Source organism: Musca autumnalis, unplaced genomic scaffold (genome assembly GCF_047663935.1).
Source record: "Musca autumnalis isolate F117 unplaced genomic scaffold, ASM4766393v1 scaffold_1, whole genome shotgun sequence".
Classification (NCBI taxonomy): Eukaryota; Metazoa; Arthropoda; class Insecta; order Diptera; family Muscidae; genus Musca; species Musca autumnalis.
Window position 1 is genome coordinate 127,060,610 of NW_027411644.1, and position 25,443 is coordinate 127,086,052.

Sequence of the window (25,443 nt, forward strand, 5' to 3'; positions counted from 1 at the left end):
TAACGCTTCTTGCATTATGTTCATTGGTTCCTATATCAAGGTTACTTAATAATTGCTTACTTCTGTTGGCGTTTTGCTGATTTCCATTTATTGTTGCAAAAATATGATAGTCGCTTAAGCTATTTACTTCAAAATCTAAGTGGCGTAAAGTTTCTGTTTTATTTGTTGTATTCAAAAGCTTTATGTGTTTTATTCCATGCCTTGGTATCAGGCAATTCGCGATAAATAATCCACAACTTAATTCTTTATTCAGTATTATACTATCTTCTTCTATATTCAAAGTAATTGGAATTATTAGTTCGGATCTTGGCGGTATTACTATTTCTTTCTGATTCTGTTGCTTTGTTGTCATTGGTAATATGAATTCACTGTTGTTGATATTGAAGCTTATCGTGTATGTTTCGAAGTGTATTCTGCACAAGTACTTCGCTAAAATATCACGTCCAATGATCCCATCTGTAGGAATTGGGAAATCATTTTTTACTATGTAAAACTTGTGTGCTATCTCTGCTGACTCGGTAAATAAGGTTAAATGTGCTGCTCCAAGACACTGTACAGATGTTTTACTAATTCCCGTGAGTCTTGCTATTTCATGTATGTTTATATTGTGAAACTTGTGGTCTCTGCATATAGACACATCTGCTCCAGTATCAATCAGAAATGTTAAGGATTTATCTATATCACGACATTTCAATGTTACATACGCACTAGACTTCACATTTATATTAAATATCTTTACATTTGGCCTTCTTGGACAACTTCCTCCGTCGTCCGGCCGTCGAAGTTTCCCTGATCTTCATAAGTGTATGTTTTGTAATTTTCGCGTTTTGTATATGCATTATTAATCAGACCATTATTTCGTGTACCGCTGTCCATAGATCTATTACCATAATAGCTTCTGTTATTGTCGTTGGTATACTTTCTGTTGTGGCCGTTGTGTCCACCGTTCCTAATATCACCATTACCACTGTAGTTATCACTCCGTCTGTTGTATGTATTGCAATTACCACATCTGCATGTACATTGCCTGCTATATCCACGATTATACCCATCATTGCTTCCACCTTTAAATCTATAATTATGTCTTTGATTTGTGCTAAAGTTTTTATCTTTGCTGGTGTCTCTTTCATTTACGACGTACACATTCTTGTTCTCTAAACCTAAACATTGTTCAGCACTCATGCATCTTTGCGTTGCCTCAGTCAATGAGCTTGGTGGATTTGAAAATAAGATATTCTGATATTCTGTATTTATCCCTTTTACAAAAACGTTTAATGCCATGTTTTCGCCAACCTTGTGTATTGCATCTCTTGTTTCTTTTGACGGTTTTACAAGGCTATTTATTTCAAATTCACTTAACTGATCTGTTAGATTCGAAATGCTCTCCCTAAATTCACTTATTGACGTATTAGCTTGCTTTATAGTTCCCAATTCAGACAAAACCTGTTGCAAATTTCTTGGATTTGGATATGATTCAATCAATAATTTCTTCAAATCATAAAAACTTTGTGGTTTATTAGAACGACCTAAAGTACTTCTTACTTGGCTCGATAGTTTAAAATTATAGACGTATTTAACGAAAAGTTCTTTTTCTTCATCTTTGACCATATCATGTAAAAGTTCAGCTTGTGATATGAAATCATCTAAGAATTTATATGTTCCTTTAAACACTTGCAGGTTTTTCCCCACCACATTTATGTCAAAACTAGACATATTTGATAAACTTCCTTCAACTTTCCCTTTCTTAATCTTTAGACGTTTTAAAATATCCTCAATATCCGTACAAAGCAACTCAATTTTTGATGAACACTTTGTTAATTCTTCATTATCTTTGAATCCTTCGGTATAATTTCTTATAAATTGTAATCTTTCAAATTTTTCATTTACGTATTTTTGTGTAAAATATTTATTTATGCTTTTTTTAAATTCGATTTCGTATTATCCAACTCATGTACATATTCAATTAATTGTTCCATATAACATAGCTAATTGGCCGTTTAACTATAGGTGTAAACCACATTTAATTCATTAATTCAGATCCAATTAATATTTATTTAATTCATTTAGTTTTCATATGTATTCCAATAATTATTTTTAGTAATACTATACTGTTTAACAATTAATCAGTAGGTGCGAACCCCCTTAATTCATTTAATTGGCACCCTGTTGTTTCTATAAACCTGTAGTGGGATTCTGTAACTTTTTTTTCTACCGAACCGATATTGATAATTAACGAAAATTTTCGGTTGAATTACCGAAAGTGCTATTCTGTAACTCGATGTTATCGATACAAAAATTTTAGCGACGAATATCGGTAGAATGACGGAATTTAAAAGAAGATGCAGGTTATTTCAAAATGAAAAGCGTATAAGAAGTATATAAATTATTCTAATTTTTAAACGTTTCTTGTTTTAGGAGAAATAGGAAAAATCACACCGTAAACGAAATAATGCTCATTCAAATAATTCAAATTTCTAATGAAATTATTTAAATCACTATTGTATATAAAATAAGTATGTTTCAAATTACATGTAGAAAAATTCATCTTTAGGACATGTTTATATTATATATATATATATATATATATATATATATATATATATATTTATTTATTTATATTTATATATAACTACGTTTACATAACTATATCTATTTTATTTTTTATTTATTCCGGTGGATTTTAATTGTCAAATCCATTGGATATACGTATAAATTCTCATAACCCGGCAAGTTCTAATATAAACATGGTGTAATATTGGTTGAATTGTTTGAAACAGAAGATTTAAAATATATGTATTTTGAACAGGAATATTTAAATTGTTCAATATGTTATATCAGAATTACGCATTATCAGGAAATATGACGACCATGGTGATATTCTTCTTTCTTTTAATGTTGATGCTAATCGAAACCACCAATACATTTTTATATGGGTAGCAACTTTTACGGAATATATCCTTCAAAATATTTTGTCTGTACTGAAAATAGTTATTATTTTCTGAGAGATTTTTCCCGCAATTCTGGAGGTTTCCAAATGACCCCCAATTTCATCCATTACTTTTTTTAAAATGTATCCATTTCCAATTTGTTATAAGCTTCCTATTATTTAGATTAAAAGGATCCTCCATATGTCGCAGAATTTTCTTTTTTATGCGTAAAGAAATGTATCTCAGCTTACCTTTTTATTTGCCATGAAATATATTCCAAAATCATTTCTTAAAAATTTGATTTTCATTGATTTTTTGTTTAAAATATGAAAATTCTTTTATGTCGGTAGACTTAACGACTCCTTTTTTTTCGTCGGTAGCTGACCGATGATTTTCGATAATTACCGACATAAAAATCGGTAGAATTTGTATACAGAATAGCACTTACCGACAAATATCGCTAACTATCGACATTTGTCGTTAATTCCATCGGTAGAGAGTTACAGAATCCCACTACTGAACTACCCTGTGTGACTTAACTCTACTACATTTTATTAGAATCACCCTGTGTAATACAGCTCTTTTGTGACATATGTCAAATCAATGACTTTTATAGTTTTTGTTTTGATCCGTAACTTTTTACATATCTTCGTTGCAATATTAATTTTTATGTGCTTTTTCCAAAATTTATCAAATAATAATTAATTTAGTGCCTTCTTTGTGTGAAAAAGTGTTGTTTAATTAATATTCTATATGTAATGAATTGTTAATCATTAAAATAAATGCAAATATATTTTCCCAAAACGTAGCGGAGAAATCAAAGAGATGCAAAAAAAAATGTTTTTGTGTTTTATTTATTTGTTTAGTTTAGCTTTCTGTGGCATCTTTCCTTCTATTTCAATAATTAATTCCCACAACTCGCACGAAACATTCCCTGGAGGCGGTGGATCAGCATTTACCCTTGCCTTCAAGTCTGCCAATTTCCGACGCAGCTTTACCAGCTTACCGCCTCTCTTGTGTTTGGGCTTTTGCGTTTCAGGGATTCTCACCAGCTTCTCATCCTTAAGCCTCTGTTGTCTGGCTAGGTATTCCTGGATGGTAAGTCTCGCCGGGCCTGGTCTGCTCGTCGCAGGAACGGGATTTTCAACAGGAATATGGTCCGATGTTGGCAGGATCGCCATGTGGTGTTACAACACACTTTTCAAGGAATAACCTTTCGTTTGGTGTAGGCCTGCCTAGGGGTTTCTGCCGGCTCTTTAATAAAGCCACTGGCAACTAATATTTTGAATTGCAGGCACTTAAAAATGCCGGTGCAAGTTTTATTGATTTGCACTTAAGAGCGCAAAATAAAATAAATTGTTTTTCAGGTTGCCAACAAATCGGCAGTAAAAACTTGATTGATTTTATTTGACAAATTTCATTCCTTATATATTATACATAACGGTATTTTCCTAATCTTATTTTCTTAATCCTAGTTTTCTTATTTTCTATCATCCTTAAACATAAACAGTATTTGTTGTTATAAGTAACATATGATCTAAACAGATGATTGAAACAGCTGTTGACTGGGATCTAAAGGGATCTAGTGATTGATAATTACATTGATCTACCGATGTGATTATTGGGATCTACAGGGATCTGTAGGTGTGAATATCGGTAACAATCGATATCACTACACTGGTTTTTCATATTATATGTAGCATTATACATATATCAAAAATATACAAATGTAAGAAAATACACTCATAAGTAGATCCCAAAACAAAAACGTCTAAATCTTTAAAGAAAAAACCCAAAACAAACAATTAAAACACAAAACAAAGAAGAAACTGAGAACACAGTAATACGGCATATTCACTGAAACGGCCAGAGGCATCGTCAGTATTTTTCACACACAGAAATGCAAATATATGCAGCTGGAACCAAATTTTTTGTAAAATTTACATTATTTCGAACATTCTTAAAAAAATTTGGAGAGTGGCGAAGGATGGCGAAGTTAGTAAAATTCAACTTCAATTTAATTTCCAGCACATTTTATGCGAATAATGTGTACAAATGTTTATGTAAAAGTAATTAGAAAACCTTGTACTAAAACATACATTTCGAAAAAACTAATTTTATCCTTTCAATACAGAGTTACTTGCCTTGTAAGAAGTCACAACCTTACTGATGTTTTTAAAGTTTTTAAGAGATCATACGTAAATGTCAACTTCTTCTGTTTTGTTAAATACCATTATAAATTACAAAAACAGTGCTGGATTATGGGTTCAGTTTTAACTCACTCATTAAAATAAAGTCATTGCAATTCCTTCACAAGATCATAACCAAACAAACACCTAAAAATCTATTCCAAAGAATCAAATTTGGCAGATCCAAAAGAGGAAGAAGGATTAAACCTCTAAGGCGACGAAGCCTAGTTTCAGAATGGCAGTTCTTTGTTAGTTCAGTACGTCTTTGGAACACGTTACCACACAATTTGCAGTGTATCAGCAATGCATATATTTTTAAAAACAAGCTTAAAAGCTTTTTTTCATCCACATCGTAAAATCACTTTATTTTGTCCATTATTTACCGATCAACTAAGTTATCACAATTTTAATTTGAAATGTTTATTTTTATAATTTTAATAATTTTTATAATTTGTATTTTAATTTGGAGAAATGATTGTACTTATAAACCTGTACCGTAATTTATAAGACATTGTCTTGTTGTGCAGGTATAAATAAATAAATAAATAAATAAAAATATTAAAATTTGATATGTTCAGAGTCAATTTGCTGAATTGTCGCAGAGATTTGTTGATATCGATTTTTCGATTTTTGTCGCAGGTTGGGACCAGTGTGCAGTGTGAAAATACTAGACTCAGATAAAATTAATCAATCCACACTGTAAACATATTGATGTGAAATACTTTTATATAAAAGATGTTAAGAATTCCAATGACACTGAGTACCAGTACTGTCCAACGGGTGATATGATTGCAGATATGTTGAGTAAGCCATTGGGCAACATAAAATTGAAAACTTTCAAAGAACTTGTGGGTTTAATTAATTAAAATTGATTAAGTGTTATTGAGAAGGGGTGTTGAATTTGTATTAACAATAACACTTTGTTAATTTAATTTTACTTTTAATGTTACAAACATAGCATAATTCAAATAGTATTCACTAGACTGGTTTTAACTCAAAGCAATGAACTGGTAAAAATTTCTCATCGATTGGCCTTTAGGGAAATGTCGTGAAAATTCACCTTTGGCACCATACAAATTACTATGGAAACTTTGAGGCCCAGTAGCACATAACTTCAGATTCTTCGTCTTCTTGCATTAGCCATCCGATCTTTAATACAGACAATTGATGTTGTGTTTGGATTCAAAATTTGTGGACTCAGCGTAACGCCACGTGTAAAGCGTATCACAAATTATCGAATTCGTAACAATGATATAAAAAAGCCAATTTCAAATAAAGAATAAATAATAACAATATAAAATATAATAAATCAATTAATAAATAAAATTTACAAAAATATAGAAAATATTGAATTTTTCCAAAAAAGTTTAAAAATTAAATTTTTGATTGAGAATACGATAAATTATACAATAAACAAACATTTTATTTAAACAATAATTACACGTTATTGATTTACATATAAATAAAGTGATAGTTATTGTTTGTAGTATAATATAAATAATAAAAATTTATAAAATAAGAAGAATAAATTACAAAGACATAAATAATAACGAAAATTTATGTAAACATATAAAATAAGTAAACAGATAAATTTATAGTTCAGTAATTTGTGCTAGGTTCGACCACGAAACCGATAGCCTTATGCAGATTCAGATTCCATAGACGAAGGTTGGCATAATGTACAAAGTGCATTAAGTGCATGAAGTGTCTACCTTCCTTGTAGAAAGAAAAAAGTATAAAAAGAATGCTAGGGAACGGTTTGAGGGTGTTGGAGAGAAATATTATATAACAAAGGCTAATTTAATGGAGATTTTGGGGAATGTGAGGGTAATACCGCTATAGACGATGTTACAAATCCATTATTGATTCTATTGTTTTGATATATCGGTGATCTGTATTAAAATTGCCACACACAAGACCACTATGGAATAGATTTGTATAGTTCATGAACGAACTAGTTCAATTGAACGATTCATTGAAAAGAGCGTATGAACTAGATCAGTCGATATAGTTCATTATAGTTCAATAGCTCACTGAGCGCAGTACGAAAGATCCACAAAGAACGATCAACGAACGAACGATTCACAATCTAGTTCAGCATGTCATTCACATATGAATAAAGTGACGCCGTTTTCTGTGCTAAGTGATGCCTTCGTAATGTAATGAGTTTTGTTTATGTTTTGGAACAATGTGAAGTGTCAACACCCATTGTAATAAAAGTAATTTCTACATAAAGAACATTGTTGACATAACACATCCCAATATATCGAATCCATTATCATTCAATGTGCCTTGTTTTGGATAGAAAAAAAAGAAACATACATACATAAAGCTTTTTTCGCAGTTATAATTTGTACAAACACACAACATAAGATTTTTTGCCAGCCACGTAAATGAAATTCTAATTTCAATTTTTTTTGCAAAGGACGTTTTCTTCTAAATTTAATACAAACTTAATCTTTATTTATGAATGGTATAAAATTATTAAAATGTAATAATTTTGCAGTTTAATTATTTCTCTAATGTTTGTTCCTATTTGGTATAAGTGTGTGTGTTTTCGTGAACGTTTCTGATCCGAATGATTGAACTGGATAGTGAACAATGAACTAGATTACTGAACTAGTTCAGTTATAAGAGCTGAGCTATTGAACTAGATCTTTCAAATGAACTAGATTGTACAACTCTACTATGGAAGTTATGAATAATGACCAAACATTCAGAGAGATGTGTACGACCATCTATTGCAAACATGCCAAAAAATTTACCATTTGCGTAGTAATACAAAAGGTGATTTAGGATTAATTAAAAACTATAAGCATTTTAATTTTACCGATTTTTGTCGATAAGTCAAAAAATGAGTTACATAACACATCAAACTGCGCAGTTGACATCATCCAATAGATGTGTCATGTGTAACAAAAATCATATTTTAAAAAATATTGTAAGATTTGTAGTATATAGTGTAGTATAGTATAAACTATATGAATTTAAACTTAAAAAAGTGTAAGCACATGTGCTTTTTCGATCTACTCCTTTATTATACCAATATTGTATTAATGGACATGCATTATCATCGTAGAATCATACGTTGATCTCAGACTTTTGATGGATCCGAAGTTAAATTTTAATAACCACATTATTACTATGATAAATAAGGATTATAGTGTTTGTGTTTTATAAAACGTTGGGCGAAAGAATTTTCTGATCCATATGTAACTAAACAATTATACACATCTCTTGTTAGGCCAATTTTAGAGTATGGTTCTGTGTTACGGGTTCCTCATTATGCAATCTATTCTGATAAAATTGAATATGTACAGAAACAGTTTTTACTTTTTGCATTACGAATTCTACATTGGAGTAGTGACTTTGAATTGTCCTCTTATACTAAAACTTATCCGGTTACCTACCTTAAAAAGTAGACGTGTAATGTTTAATGCTATTACAACTCTGAAAATATTAAATGGCTCTGTACAATGAGTAGTAAATTGTACTATATATATGTAGTTAACTAGCTGATGAATAAATTTTCTGTAGCTGGTGTTTAAACGCTAACAAATAACCCACTATGATTCGGATCATGGTGTGTACGCGGTCCCTACGTGTGGGGACGGTCGCTCTCTCGGTCAAATAATTGTCTGACAAACGGACATTGTGTCCATGAATCCGTTCAGCAAATTGACGTCAAACAAATACCCTTGTTACTAATGACAATGTTGTTGAATAAATGCCACGTACGTCTAGTTCGGCAGCTTAACCTTTTGATGTGAAAAAACATGTGTCAGTGAGTCACGATGACATCATGCTGCCTACATTATTAGTAAAAGTAAAGTATTCAGAGAAATATTTACAATTAGAGCCCTTATGGACTGTATACTTTCGTCTCAAACAATTCAAATAACAAACCTTGAAAGTATTAAAGATTAGCAATTCGCAGACACAGGTTTTATGATTTAAGCGGAAGTAGATAAGCTAATCTGGAATGAAGGTATCCCATATATAATATTAGAGCGCGGTAAAAAGAATATTTTGGGTAGTATGATAGCCCAAAATTCGATGTATGGCAAATGTTATGTTAATTAATAATTAAAAAAGTTTTTGAGAAAAGTCAAGTTCATATTTCAACAAAATCCGACGAATTTTACGCCAATATGACTTACCGTCGAGCAGATGGAAGATTCGTTGTAAAATTGCCAGTCAAATATCGATTTCACCAAAAATACATATAGATTCATCGAGATTTATAGCAAAGAAACAATATGAACATATGGAAATTAAGTTGATAAAAAATGTAGACCTGTACAATTACATGGTTTTTGTGATGCTTCTGAAGAAGCATATTGTGCCGCTTTATACACTGGTGTGCGAAATAATAGAGCCACATAAGTTACAACACAGTTATCGTTTCTAAATCAATTTTAAAAAGTGTGTTATGGCGCAATTTCCATTTTTATAGCCGAACAGTATCCCATAAATAAAATTCAGTCAACATTTGTCGAATTTGCGGGTTGACCTTGTATTAGGCAGAGCAGAGCCTGTAAAGAGGTGTGCGAAATAATAGAGCCACTTTAAGTAAATAACAAAATTTCTTAAGGAAATTTAAATTCGACCGTCAAACTCATAGGAAAAACGTTGGTTATCCTTCCTAACATTATTTTCCTAAATAAACCTGCACCTAAAATTAAAATTTTAACTCCCCTTCCAGAGTTAATGTGGCTGAAATCCCATATGGGCTAGGATTCAAAGATAATGCCCCATAAAGACATCCAATATATCGCAAATATCAATAATATTTGTCATTGTGAAGAAAATGTGCTAAACTACTATAAAAATAAGAAAACATCCAAAACCGTTCGAAAAAAGTTATGTAATATTTTTATGATTTTAGAGCAAAAAATAGGGGGTCCTGTAAGGAATATTACCCTTTGTAGCTCCTTTGCTCCAATAAACGAGTAAATAATTGATTGTTATCAACTCTAACAGATCTTAGGTGTTATTTTAGAACAGCCTTAAACAATTTATGGGTGCAGGAATCACGAATCTCAAACATAAAGACAGAGTATGTTTATAATTCTTCTCGAAGCATACTCATCTGTGGCTTCCACTTTTATTGCTGAGTATTTCTAGCCTTATAAAACATCGAGGTTAGCTTTATTAAATGTCAAGGCTAACAATGGTGAATAAAAATGATATACGAAGCTTTCCGTTCAAATTAAATAAACTTGTATACCACATGTCAAGGAAAATGTTCAGCCGTAGGCCAACCCTCGCGTTCATCTGCGATCACGTGTGAACATATTATGTCTTTATGTTTACGATTTGTAATTTTTGTACCCATAAATTGTTTTAGGCTGTTCTTAAATAACACCTAAGATCTGTTAGAGTGGGTAACAATCAATTATTTACTCGTTTATTGGAGCATAGGAGGTACAAAGGGTAATATTCCTTACAGGACCCCCCATTTTTTGCTCTAAAATCATAAAAATATTAACTTTTTTCTAACGTTTTTTGATGTTTTCTTTTTTTTATAGTAGTTTTAGCACATTTTCTTCACAATGACAAATATTATTGATATTTGCGGTAAATTGGATGTCTTTATGGGGCATTATCTTTGAATCCTGGACCATATGGGGTTTCAGCCCCATCAACTCTGGAAGGGGAGTCAAAATTTAAATTTTTGGTGCAGGTTTATTTAGGAAAATAATGTTAAGAAGGATAATCAACGTTTTTCCTATGAGTTTGATGGTCGAATTAAAATTTCCTTAAGAAATTGTGTTTTTTACTTAAAGTGGCTCTATTATTTCGCACACCTCTTTACAGGCTCTGCTCTGCCTAATACAAGGTCAACCCGCAAATTCGACAAATGTTGACTGAATTTTATTTATTGGATACTGTTCCACTATAAAAATCAAATTGCGCCATAACACACTTTTTAAAATTGATTTAGAAACGTTAAATGTGTTGTAACTTCTGTGGCTCTATTATTTCGCACACCAGTGTATGTATATTCGTACGAACAAAGGAATAAATGCTACTGTAAATTGATAAATGTTAAAAATTATTCTGTTCATTTGTGGACAAATTCTAGTACTGTATTGGCATTGCTGGAAAAACATAGACGCCTAGCTAATGCTAACATTACAAATGATGAGCGAATTCCAATATTAATGACCAATACTTTTCACTTATGTAAAATTTTATTAGATTTCTTCCCTAAAATATTGCTGTTACATTTATGACGTCCACGGTTCAAAGACAATTTTATATTCCGAGATTGAGAAGAACGATTAAGAAGCTTAAAATGTGTGGTTTGTACAAGGTATAAGAAAAAAAGGGAAATTCCAGATAATGACAGCATTGTCCATAGAAACAATTTACATTTACATATGTTGGAGCAGACTTTGCGGACCCTTCCAAATAAAGTGTAGCACTTTGAGAAATCCACCTTACTAGAAAGCTTATACATGCATTTGTGCGTTTTGCGACGAAAGCAACACATCTTGTGGTGTTTTCAGCGGTATCTACAGAAACATTCTTTGCTAAATTGCTGGATTTTAAAGTAGGAGAAGTTTGCCCAGATGTCTAAAGTCTGATAATGGAAACAATTTTTTATGTACCAATCGTGCTCTTATGAGGGAGTACCAAGAATTTCTCAAAAAATCTTCTAAAGAAATTTCGGAAAAGTATATAGTCAATTGTTTCGAATGGAAGATGATTCCTCCTAGCGATCCACATATGGGGTGATTGTGGGAAGCAGGGGTCACATTTCAAAAAGTTGATGAGTAGGGCAATAACCAAAAAAACGACAGTACCATTTGCGGAATATTGCGCTGATAGCGAAAACGCGTGTTTTAGTTCGATTCGGTGAAAAAAGTTTCCACACCGACTAAGGTTTCTAAATGCCTTTTGAACATATTTATAAAGAAAAATTTTGATTTTAGTGTTTTGAAAAAACATTTATTTGAATACATATGCTTCATTTATGTTTAAAATATCGCAACTTGACGAAATTTATGTATGGGGCGTATGTAGAATTTTCTGATATTGAAGATTATATTCAATTTCAACAATAAATAGCTTACGTAATAACGATATGCTATGGGTGCCACCGTGGTGCAATGGTAAGCACACCCGCCTTGCACACTAAAGGTCGTGGGTTCGATTCCCCGACCAGGCAACATCAAAAATTTCAACGGTGGCAAAATACCCCTCAGTAATGTTGGCGACATTTCCTGAGTATTTCAGCCATGTAAAACTTCTCTACAAGTGGTGTCTTAGGACACGCCGTTCGGACTCGGCAATAAACAGTAGGTCCCTTATCATTGAGCTAATATGAATCGGGGTGCACTCATTGGTATGAGAGAAGTCTCCCTTGTCCCGTATGGGATGTTTGTGGAACAATTATATATAATAACGATATGCTATTATATTGGAAAACATATAAGAAAAAACTTCAATGAAAAACTCGTATTCAATCAGTGCGGAAACTTTTTTAACGGTAGCGGAAACGTGATAATGTATTTCTTAGTATTTTTCCATGCTCTATACGACTGTTTGGTGGCATTTTTGATATTTGCAAAAAAAATTCAGAAAAGTTATAACCCTGGTGATGAAAGATAGAAAGTTCGATTTTTAAAAGTTGTCTACAATTTTAGTTAGAATAGAGAGGGTTTTGAACTCCAGACCCCTAACACCATTATCGGAAAATCCAGATGAGGATTTAACACACTTTCTAAGAGGAGGACAACTTATACATATGTGATTCGTGAACTACATAAAAGGTATAAATGGTAGTATCGCAAACATAAAATGCCCTGTAGTGGAATTCTGTAACTCATTTTTTGACTTACCGGCAAAAATCGGTAAAATTAAGATTCTTATGATTTCGGTAATTAACGAAATTTTTCGGTAAGTTAACAACCAAAATAAAGCTGTCGCCAATTCCTACCGATATCAACAGTGTTGCCAACTTTTATTGATACCATTCATAATTTTGCGTTTTAATTTTGCCGACATTTGTCGGTAACTTAAAAAACTGTGTTGCAGAATTCCACTACTGGTATTGGTGAACGGGGAACTACTACCCCAAATGATTGGAAGATGTGACGTGTGGTAAATTGCATGAAGGGCACGATGAGCACATAAGAGTATTTGATATTAAAACTACAACAGGTATAATTTCTCATCAGATTGTGAAATTGTATGTACTTCCAGTCAGTTATGTATGTTTGTGTATAGAATAATATGGCTCTAACTAACGTGTCATGCCTTGAGCGCACCTTTTTACTCTCGCCTGTTTTCTTGTTCTTTCCTTGCATTCTTTTTATTATATCATCATGAACAAGTCAACTGTGCATGATATGCTATGACAATCATCACTTAAAGTTTTGTGCAGACTTTAGGATGATGACAGTAGAGCAGAGGCAGGCTGCAGTGGTTGCCCACAGCTACTGCATAAGTTGCCTTGGTAAAAACTTTTTGCCGCATCTGTCCATGGAGTGGAAGTTGCATGATGTGCGGAGATCGGTAAAATAACGTGCTCCATAGATCGATGGCCCAGCAGCAATGGCAACGGGAAGCCAAGGTGGAAGCAAGTCTGAGTTTCTACCAAACACAACCACTGCTGGTGTGAATTTGGTGGAATCATGTACAGCCATATTAATGGCAATGATTTAAATGACCGGTATCAGGTTCCACTTGTTGAGCAATCAATAGCTTTGTTCCTTTACGTTAAAGCTTCCTCAAGTTTTACCAGTTTTACCATTTTTAACTCGGAAAGCGTCCCTTAACCCCAAAAACTAGTAAAACTGGATCAATTTTTAAGAGAGTGAGAGAGGAGGCTTTCTTTTTACTACTTTCTGCTCGACAGATGGTGTTGTGTAAAAAGTGGAAAATCTGTCAAACTGCTGATATGACATTTATTTTACAATTAAGGCAAAAGGAAAAAAAGAGAACTACGCGCTTTGTCAAAGCAAAATAAAAAGAAATAAAATAAAAAAATATAACCAGTGAAATAAAAAAAACAGTGAAATTTATTTTGTTTGTTATTTTTTTTAAGCAGCCATGTTTATTTTTCCGTTTTTTTTACTTTTGTGCAAAAATTGTTACGTTAGAGCAATTTCACAGTTTTCTTAAAAGAGCAAAAAGTCATCACGATGCGGTTTGTCCTCTCAGTAGGATTTGCGTTCGGTGAATAAAATGCAGTAGTTCGATTTCATGAGTCGCCAAGAATTTCTTCACAGGTTTCTTGCGAAATATACATCGTTGTCACTTAAAAAGATTTTGGGGCAACCAAATTTTTAATTATCCTCTCCTGCAGCGCTCTCACATGTTTACCATGACCAATAGCACAGTGTTCCGCTTAGAAGAACGGGGTAATGGCCCCACAAAATCTGCGCAGACGATCATTCACGGCGAACTGCATTGCATGGTGTCCATATGACTTCGAGGTGCAGTTTGATCGGGCATATATCGAGTATATACATATACCACAGCTACTCACGTCCCGAACAATTTCTGGCCAATAACAACTCTCTTGAATTCTTTTCAACGTCTTGAAGACTCCAAGATGTCCGAACTTTGATGCTTCAAGAGAATGTCCGGTCAGCTTTTCTGTTGCACGCAAACCTTCCACTGCGGCTGGGGATCGACGGTGGTCTTGCGGCGAATGTGCTTGTATAAGGGTCGCTTGATGATTTACAAGTCGAGATATTTCTTGGAGTGGTTTGACGCCACGCGTCATTGGATCATAAGGGTAAGCTTCTCATATCCTCTACGATCTCCGGATTCCATCCGATGTTTCTAGTTGTCTTATGTAACGGAAACTGGTTCGCACGAAGTCGTACTTTTCGAAATTAAGCCGCTTTTTCCAGTCTCCGGGAAATCTCTTCCAGTGTCTGAAGATGTTCGTCGAACGTCCGACCCAGAACAATTAAATCGTCCAGATATACGAACACTAAGGTAAGCAAGTCGGGGCCAATGATAACATCAAGAGCTCTCTGGAAAGTGGCTGACGACGTATGTAGCCCGAACGTCATCGCCATCCGTAGGAAGAGTCCTCTCACCGGGACGGTGAAATTGGTGAACGTGCGTGATGTTTTCCCCAAAGGTATTTACCAATACCCGCTTTTGAGGTCCAACGACTAGATGAATCTGGCTTCTTTTAGCTGGCCTAGGGTTGCATTGATCTGCGGCAGAGGATATGCCTCTGGTTCGCTGGCGTCTAGATGGCGATAATGTATGCATTCAATCCTGTCGCCAGCAAAAAGTGCATTCACCTTTTCGTTTACAGTTCACATAACGCAGGATTACGTTGTTTGTTAGGGTTATGGTGTTTAAGCTTAATGTGATGTTCTGCCATAGTACACAATCCTCTATATTACGGACGGTATATATCTTGGCACACGTAGCGATGTGCTTTTCAGCTAGTTGCACATCCCGGGTAAAAGCAACTGGTTTCACTCCGTTGAGTTCTAAGAACTTCCCCCACCGAACTGTCGATACATGTGAGGGATGCCCCAGCATCCACATCCAGCGGCCATTTATGTCTACCCATGTGTAGTAGCGTTCATGACGATCAGCGTGTCCATAGAATAACTATTTCCATAGAATAAAATCTTAATTATAAAGTGATTCGAAAAACCCTTCCACACAAAATTATTTTCAAATTTTTATTTATCCGTACTTTGGAAATTTTTTTGAAGTTACTGTAAGCAGATATATAACTGAAAAGTAGCTTTAAGGCGACACGACATAACTAACAAGATATAACCTTTGATTCTCACTAATTTTATCATTATATATGATATTTTACTTCATATCAATTAAAAGTAGTTTGTGCGTGATCTTTTTCAATATTTAAATTGAATAAAAGATATTTTAGTTAAATATAGGCAAAAGCTCATTCATTACAGGAAATCAATTTTTTGAAAAAAACAAAATTAAAAAAAATCATAACCCTAATGCTCATACATAGAGTTTTCTCATTTAAGTTTTCATTCATTGACAGGGAATGTCTATAAATAAACAACAATGCTATGGTATTTTTTATGCATTTTGTAGGTTGTGTGATCACTTACCTTTTCTCCACTGTCTGATGGCAAATAAAAAGTCAGAACTGTCAAAAAGGATATACCCATACAAGGAATAATTATGTTTACGGTGTAGAACAATGTTTTTCTTCGCATGGTTATATTGAACGTAATATCTAAATATGGTTCATCGCAGCATGTGTAAAATTTCTCATTCCTGCAACATAAAAGATAAAAATTATATATTATGTACAAATTATATTTTATATAAAAATTATTTAGTAACTTCTTGCTAGCAAGAAGATATTACATTAGACTCATTAAACAATAACAAGGTTACAGGGTCAGCCCAGCAAATGACTTCTTTTGTTGTAAAATACATTTGTATTTTAAAAAATAATAAGAAATAGTTCAGTTCAATCAAAATTATATTTCTGCAACTCCTTTATTTGAATTGTACTAACAATATTTCTTCTGACATCAAAAGAGACTAAGACCAGAATTTGATTTCTGGGTAACCTTAATAAAAGCCTTATAGATTAGCAAATTATATGATTCCGTTTTACGAAATCCTAGAAATAAATGATGGGGGTTATCATGAACGGCAATTCCCCGTGAATTTTTTCACTTTCTCCCTTAAGTTGCAACGGCGGAAAAACAAAACTCACGGGGAAATTTCGTTCATGATAACCCTCGATATGTATTTACAATGTAAATGTAAATGTAAATTTTACATATGATTTTTGCTCATTTGCTTACATATACACACGCACGCAATAATACATATCAAAATAAAATAGTTTTCGTTAGTAACATTGAGGGTATACTAGTTGCTTCCATCCGCTTCGATTTTCTGCAATTGCTTTAACATCGTTCCATGAGAGTTTGGGTTTTTGACATTCGTTTTGCACACATCGTTGCCATGCTGCATGTATATGCCCAACGGGTTCCATTCTAGAGCAAATCTCGCTATATCATCTTGAGGTCTTCGCAAAATGTGTTCCATCCATGTCCATTTTCTGCGCAACGGTTTAAGCAGCGGTTGACAAACCTCATTTTTGTGCTAATGTAAAAAGCATATAAATCCTGATAATACTATTAAGAAAACTGACAACATTCAGTAACAATTTGTAAAAATTATTGGGTAAATGAGCACACCTATTATTTGTAATACGAAAAAAGGTTTAAAGATAATCTTATTCTTTTTGTAATTTCATGTTTTTCTATACAGGTGTCTTTTTTAAAAATGTGTTTCTTCGTGTTGGAAGAAATCGCCAAACATCGATTGCTTCTTTGTGTAGGATTTAATGAACAATTATGTTCAATTGAGAATGGCCTGTAGTAATTGTAAAACTGAGAATAAGGAAACAGGCGACTGGAGAGACGACATGATACCTTAATCGTGTCTTTCGTCACTTCAATGAGAGGATTTTAAGCCGATCCGAAATATCTGCCATGCACGCTGGAACTCTCGTGCCATCCTAGATCTTCTTGCATTTATCTTAATCCATGATGATAGGCTGATCATTAGTTCAGTGGTGAATTGAACCCTCTGAAGGTTTTAAAAACGATCTGTAGCTCTGACTGACTGAAAAACTGAAAAATATGAATCTCCCATCGGCATTGCCGGAAAAAAGCAGTCATCAAGGTTACACAAGACTTATACAACCTTAACAAAGACAACCTCCCATTGAGATTCATCCTCTTAAATTAATGATCTTTAATTTTTAAATAGATACAATAATCTTATGTATTTATAAATTTACAACCTCAAAGCGGGCGGTATCGTTATATGATGGCTGTATTAAATGTGGACCTATTATAAAAACCTATTATAAATCCAGGGATCCGAAGATGTCAATATTCAAAAATGTCTCCAGAAACATTAAAAATCTGACTTTATCAAAACGCAACAATTTTTAGTAAATAGGTATATATTCTGCACATAGAAAATATTACATTTCAATGTAAAGCTAGAACGATTGTTGTTGTAGCAGCAAGAGACCTACGTAGAATTTGATGCTGGTTGGTAGATGCTGACCCCATCGTTACTTCAAATGTAACAGTACAAACAAGGATATTTTCACTTTACTCTTTGCCGGCTTGCACATGCACAATTGTGAAAATAAAAAATGTTGCATTTTTGTCACAAAATGTGAATTTAGACACACTGTAGGAACACAGAAACAATTATTGATTTTTTACTTAATTTCTTAATTTTTCGTTCATAATTTTATAACTTAGACCACTATATGGAGGGTAGAGTAAGTTGGTTTTGGCTCAAAAGTAATGGTCGTAGATACACCTTTATATATACCAAATTAATATCTCGACGAGCTGAATGGATCTGGACGTCTGTGAGTCCTCCGTCTCTTCATCTAACCCATAGAATCACGCTAAATGTTGCAATTTTGATGTTGATGGCGGGTCGACGAGAGGAAGAAGCCTATTGATTTTGGTGATGGTAGGATAATATTCAATGGTCGGAATGGGCAAATTATGTGGAGAACATCTAAAAGTAAAGCATGTCAATGGAAGAATGATCAATGATTCAAAATATGTTTACGTAGGTTGTCAAACAACGAATATATTGCAATACCCTGTGTTGTGTATTTGAAATAAAAATTAGCACGCGTTTAATAATGTTTAAATAATACTTTATTTATTAAATAACTAACAACAAAGATGAATATAAAATCGAATAAAAATGGAGTCGAACGTTTTGATATGTTTGATGGTTGAAATAGAAGTGAACAAGTTACTAGTTATTGTAAGTAAAATGGCTGTTACTAAAAACGTAGCGAACAGTTATTAGTACAAAAGATACATTGATAGAAAGAAAATTTATAACATAGAAACAGTGTTGCCATGTGTTTGAAATAACTATTGAAATACACCACACTCTCCCAAGATTAAAAAGGACTTGGTCCGTCAGGAGGGCAGGAGGGCAGGAGGTAGTATCCTTAGTCTTGATCGTCATCATCTGGTTAAGCAGGAAGGAACCTTGTTGACCGAATTGATGGCATGGCACTTCATCTAAACAGCTTTTGATTTTGAAACATTTTGATGATTTGTTGAACTGAACGTGTTTATTTGAATTGATGATCGATGTTCGATTGGTTGACGATGATTTCGATTTGTTGAAATGAATGTTGTTTTTTTTTTTTTTTTGAAATGTAATGTTTTATGTGTTTGGAGTTTTTTCCCATTTTGTAAATGCCGGAGACTTCCCTATACACTCGGGAACATGCACTATTTCTCCCAGGCTTGAATATTTTTTGAAAACGACTGATCTTTGAAGTTTTGATTGATGTTGATTTGAATTGTCGAATTGATGAATGTGAATTGATTGATTGATGATTTTGAATAGATGAGTTGATGTTCGAAGTTTATTGTATTGAAGATGTTGATAATTTTGTTTATACCAACGCACCCGTTTCTGGGGTATGTACAGTGAGTGAACTGCATTGCAGTCAATCATCTGATTGCACTGATCGCCTGGGTTTTGTTGATTTATTTTCTTTTTGATTCGTCTTCGCCTGTCTCCGTACTTGTTGTACGTGACCACTTTTTCCACATACACGGCACTGCTAAAGTTTATTTATTTTATTCTGCATAGATTTGCAATATGATTAGATGTTGATGCTGGAGGTGTTGCTGGTTGTTCTTTGCTGTTGACATTGTTGTAATGGCATCCAGTTGTTGCGCCAATTGAGTTGTATCCATTTTAGGTTATGCGTTTATGGAATTAGAAAAAAATGATTTTTTGCAAAAAGTCTTATTTAGAACTCTTTGCACTTGAGTTTATCATCCTCGCCAATTCTTTTTTGTGTATTTGAAATAAAAATTAGCACGCGTTTAAAAATGTTTAAATAATACTTTATTTATTAAATAACTAACAACAAAGATGAATATAAAATCGAATAAAAATGGAGTCGAACGTTTTGATATGTTTGATGGTTGAAATCGAAGTGAACAAGTTAATAATAACTACATAGTAAGTAAAATGGATGTTACTAAAAACGTAGCGAATAGTTATTAGTACAAAAGATACATTTATAAAAACAGAATTTATAACATAGCAACAGTGTTGCCATGTGTTTGAAATAACTATTGAAATACACCACACCCTGCGAGCATTTTGAAGTGATTTTTATCTTCTCTCTGCAATGCGTGACTTTATAGTGACTCTTTTTTTTTGTAAAAATGCGATAATTGTCTAATATGCAATAACAATTGCATTGTTATGTCATTTGCATCGTACCTAGTCATCATTCGGTGACTTGCATTTAGATAAAAATACGAGTCCTATTGTTTTACAAAAATAAATTACACTGGAAACAGTTTGCAAAATGTAATGCAGAGAAATGCAGGCAAATAACAATGACCTTATTACGACTAACTAATTTTCATCTTGTGCGCAGGAACTTTTTGGTTACTTGATATAGATACAAAAGATATTTATTTACTTATTTGTCTATTCCTACACAACAATATTAGTATCTTATAAATTACAGTGAACGAACTATGATTTAAAAAAAATATCCAACTTAAACTAATTCACATGTTGAATTTTTAAAAACTAATAAATAATTAGTTAAGCGAACACACACTGATTTAATGAAAAAAGTGAAAAATAAAAAAGTATAAATTTAAATTGAATTGAAATTTGTAAAAATTTTTTGATAAAGAAAACATAAAAGAGATTACATTGCAATTAGCGTTTCCAAGTTATGAAAGTACTTTTTAAGTCTGGTTTTAAAAGTTGAAACATTGTTGATGCCTTGCAATTCAAATGGGAGAGTATTCCAGAGACGTATTGATCCGATGAAAAATTGCCACTCCGAAACAAGACTTCGCCTCTTAAAAGGTATCAACTTTTTTCCTCTGTTGAATCTAGTAAAGCGGAGTCTTTCAAACAGGTGGTGTCTATTGGTAAATTATCTTATGAAGAAATACTAATGTTTTTGTTTTGAGAAGAGAATCGAAAGTAATCCCGTATAGAGAAATTGAAAATTCTGCTATATGTAGAGTTCTACTTAGACCGTGCCCATATCGGATAATGCTATTATAGGCAATATTCAACTTACGTCGATTCTGTGCGTAAGACCTCACATCCGTGTGTTAACTCAGGTATCAAGAGGGGTTTAGCTAAAAGTTCCCTTATATATGATTGGGGTAAACGATTGTGTGAGCCATAATACGCGTAGTTTAGAATAAGTCTGCCCTACCGCCACTTTTACATGGTTTGACCACCTGAGAGAGGAGTTAAAAACAACCCCCAGGTTTTTTGCACTTTCTAAAAGTGAAATTTTCTTGATTAATATAAATATTATATATATATATATATATATATATATATATATATATATATATACCAAAATGAATGTCTCGACGAGCTGAGTCGATCTGGCTATGTGTGTCCGTCCGTCCATCTAAACCATGGGTGACCAAGAAAAGAACAGACCAAAATGTGAATGTATTCAAACTATTAGCAACTTATGACTGTGTGTTAGTGTATTTTTATGCACGCACGCTACAAAACAAATCAAAACATTATCCCTCTTTCGTACGCTCTTTCTTTGCATTCGGGTCGTATGTGTGTAAATTGCCGAAAAACTTCGGCTCCGCCGTGCCAAAGAAGAACACATTTGATCTAAACCTTGCAATCACGCTACAGGTCGCAATTTTAATCCGATTTGGGTGTTGATGGGGGTCCTACAGAGGAAGAAGTCTACTGATTTTGGTGATGGTCGGACAATGTTCAGGGGAATGGGATGTTCGGAATGGGCAAAAAACTTATTTGGAGAAAAATTCAACATTTTATTTCAAAGCGAATATCACAAGCAAAACCTGCTAATGAAAGTAGAAGATATCACTTTTGCAACGATGTAACGTAGGTTGTCGTTGGTGGTCAAAAAACGAAGATATCGCAATAGAAGCTAATAGAACCAATCCTTTCATTTTTCCGATTTTAATAATAATGACGAATATCACAGCTTTGGTTGGGGACCTTCCAAAAAAAGGTTGACTATGAAAGTAGAAATTCCCATCTTTACAATGATGCAAAGTAGGTTGCCGTAGGTGGCCAACTAACAGAGATATCGCAATAGCCTGTAATACATCCCATTTTTTTAATTTTTAGTAATCACGTTACAGGTCGCAATTTTGATTGGATCGTCACGAAGTTTAGGGTGTTAAGGGGGGTCCCGTAGTTGGCCAACTAACAGAGATATCGCAATAGTCGGTAGTACATCCCATTTTTTTTTTTTTTTTTGTGAACACGCTATAGTTCGCAATTTTGGTTGGATCATCACGATATTTTGGATGTTGATGGGGGTCCCACAGAGGAAAAAACCTATTGATTTTGGTAATGGTCGGATATTATTCAGCGGTCGGAATTTGAAACAAATTTGGAGAAAATTTGGAGAAAATGCCAACGGTTTATTTCAAAGCGAATATCTCTCTTATGTAAGAGGTATATCACCCTTACAACGATGTGAAGTAGGTTGTCGTAGGTGGTCCAACAACAGAGATATCGCAATAGTCGATAATGCATCCCTTTTCCATTTTTTTTGCAATACAGGTCGTTATTTTGATCGCATCCTCACGAAATTTTGGGGGTTGATGGCGGTCTCACAGAAAAAGACGCCTATTGATGGTTGGTGTACATCCCACTTTCCAATTTTTTTATTTGAGTTGTACTGACGATGCTCTTAAATGTGTTCCACAAAATTTACCTGTTTCAATATTTTGAATTTTACCAGTCAAAAGCTTATGCACAGGGGTAGTGGTGTAGGGTATCACATAGTTGGCCCCAACCCGACTATAGCCTTGGCTCACTTGTTGTGAATAAGCAAGCATTTCGATTTATGGTGATTGAGACAAAGCCCATTTGCATTAGCCCATTTACCAACCCTGTCGAGATCTTCATTGAATAGTACAAACGCATTCGATATCGTTATTTACATCACCACTCATGTATGTAGATTTGTACATCATCAGCGTACATGTGAATTCTGCTATGATTTAGTAGTAGGGGGAGGTCATTAGCATACATCGAGAAAAGAAGTGGATCTATGATCGAACCCTGTAGTACACCTTTAATTATACCTAATAGTTTAAATGTAGTTTTGTGGAGGTATTTGAAAAATCTACGTAGCTTATAACACAAATATGTAATTATGGACTACCGTATCAAACGCTGTGGATTGATCAAGCAGTGCTAACAGACATGACCTATTATCCTCTATGTCACTCCTCATAGACTCCGACACTTCCACCAAAGCGGTGACGCAGCTATGGGCTGCACGATTTAATTTCTTAGTTTACCATACTTATTGCCTCACGAAACACTTTATGAAGTTCCGGAGTTTTGTAACGCTTCCATTTCGAATATGTTCTGTCCTTCTCGGTTATAAAAGTTGTAATACTGGAACTAAACCATGGCTTAGTTTTAGAGGTACTCCTCTTGATTTTAATCGGTACTGAATCGTTATATAAAGACAGAAAGTTCTTCTGAAGAAATTCAAGTTGATCATAAGCAGAAATGCGATCAACATTTGAAGGATCATTATGAAAAACAAATCAATAAGAGTGCTTACAGTAGGTGAGCAGTGAGTTGGAAATGTTATATTGGTTGCATGTAAATCTAATGATGATATTATGTTAGTCAGTGAAGAATTATTTAAAATGTTAGAGTTAAACTTTTCAGTGATGATAACATTATTGTATCCCATATCCCATGTATCCCAGAATATCTTGAATATATTGAAGGTCAATTGTATTGTTGTTGCGATACTTTTTATTTCAACAAAAACATGTTCTATTTGGTCGTCTACATTTGATTTGATCCTGAATATGGAATTTAATGAATTTTTAACGAAAATGGCAACTCCTTCGATCCCTGTCAAAACAATAAACATTGAAGATAATTTGAGTAACATTTAGAATTTTCAACATTGTATCTATTTCGGGCTACAGAAAAATTTAGATAATTTAGAGAGAAGTTACACAGTTTATATTTCTTAAACATCCTAATTTTGATATTTCTTAGTCGGCGCAGTGCTGGAGATAACCATGAAGGACCTTGTTCCGCGGCACTTTTTTAAATTTGTAAGTCCAGCTAGTATTGTTTAAGAGAGTTTTACGATAATTATATATATGTAATGTTCTTAGTCTAATTGATTACAAAAGAAGTACTACTTTGTAATTCAAGAAAAATTTACAGTGTAGGATGAAACTTATCTTCCGGCATAACATGTGGAGTGCATCTACTTAGTGATACATTAAGTGAAGTGCATAAGATTAAATCTAAAAGGCGGTTTTTATCATTCAATATATGATTGATTTGATATAAAAATTGGTCGCAAATCAAATCCCAGAATGGTTCCATTTCAGCAGTCTTAACTAATGGTACATAATCTAATCTATTATCTATTAGGAAAAGAAGACGAGACAGTTTTTAGTAAATTATACATCTATGCTTGAGTTAGGTCGGATGTAGGACCAAGTTAAAAAAAAATGTATTACCAAGGAATTTTAATTTCACGCAAATAAATTCATCATTGGGATTTATGGATATATCAATCAAGTCAGAGGAAACTGTATTATGAACTGCTATCAAAACGCCTCATCCAGCTTTTATTAGCCTATCATTCCTATATACTTGGAAATTATCAAAAAAATCTTGGTATCTTTAATGTCTGGTTTAAGCCTGGTTTCAGTGAAAACAATAACTTTTAAATCGCAATAAATACTGTTAAGATACAGACTATTTTGTTTAATTTTCAACACTCTAACATTTTGATAAAGTAAAGGTAGCATATTTAGTTTTTTGAAGCTGACGAAATAACGGTAGGATTGTGAAGTTTTGATCTTTCGTTACTAATTCCAGGTCTTTATCTATCCCTACTATCTATCCCTACTCTATCCCTACTACTATCAACAACTCTAGCAGGGACAACAATTTTAAAGGATGATATGTCACGGGTTTGCGTCGAAATAAATTTCAAAATGTGAAAGTCGTTATCTAATAAATTTTTAACTTTAACTCTTATGTAATTACGAATAAATTCGGTTGAGGTGTTCGCATGTAACCAAGATACAAATATTATTTTACGTCGTGCGTCGACAACAAGCTGCGTATTAGGTTGCAAAAGAGAAGAAGCCATAGGTTGCTGAACTTCTATTGAAGGAGTATTTTGAACAACAATCGAAGGCATAGGTTGCTGAATTTCTATTGGAGGAGCATTTTGAACAACAATCGAAGGCAAATGTGTATTTTCAGGAGGCGCC

The 25,443-nt window shown here is 33.4% G+C and overlaps 1 protein-coding gene across 7 annotated transcripts in view; it reads right to left on the bottom strand.

The window, feature by feature from the left end:
- nAChRalpha4 (nicotinic acetylcholine receptor alpha4) overlaps positions 1–25,443 on the bottom strand; it is a 562,559-nt gene that overhangs the window by 169,629 nt on the left and 367,487 nt on the right. For all 7 annotated transcript variants that reach the window (XM_073992624.1, XM_073992651.1, XM_073992631.1 and 4 more), the window contains one exon: positions 16,195–16,363. In XM_073992624.1, the coding sequence (XP_073848725.1) occupies positions 16,195–16,363 (169 nt within the window). The remainder of the gene's footprint in view (positions 1–16,194; positions 16,364–25,443) is intronic.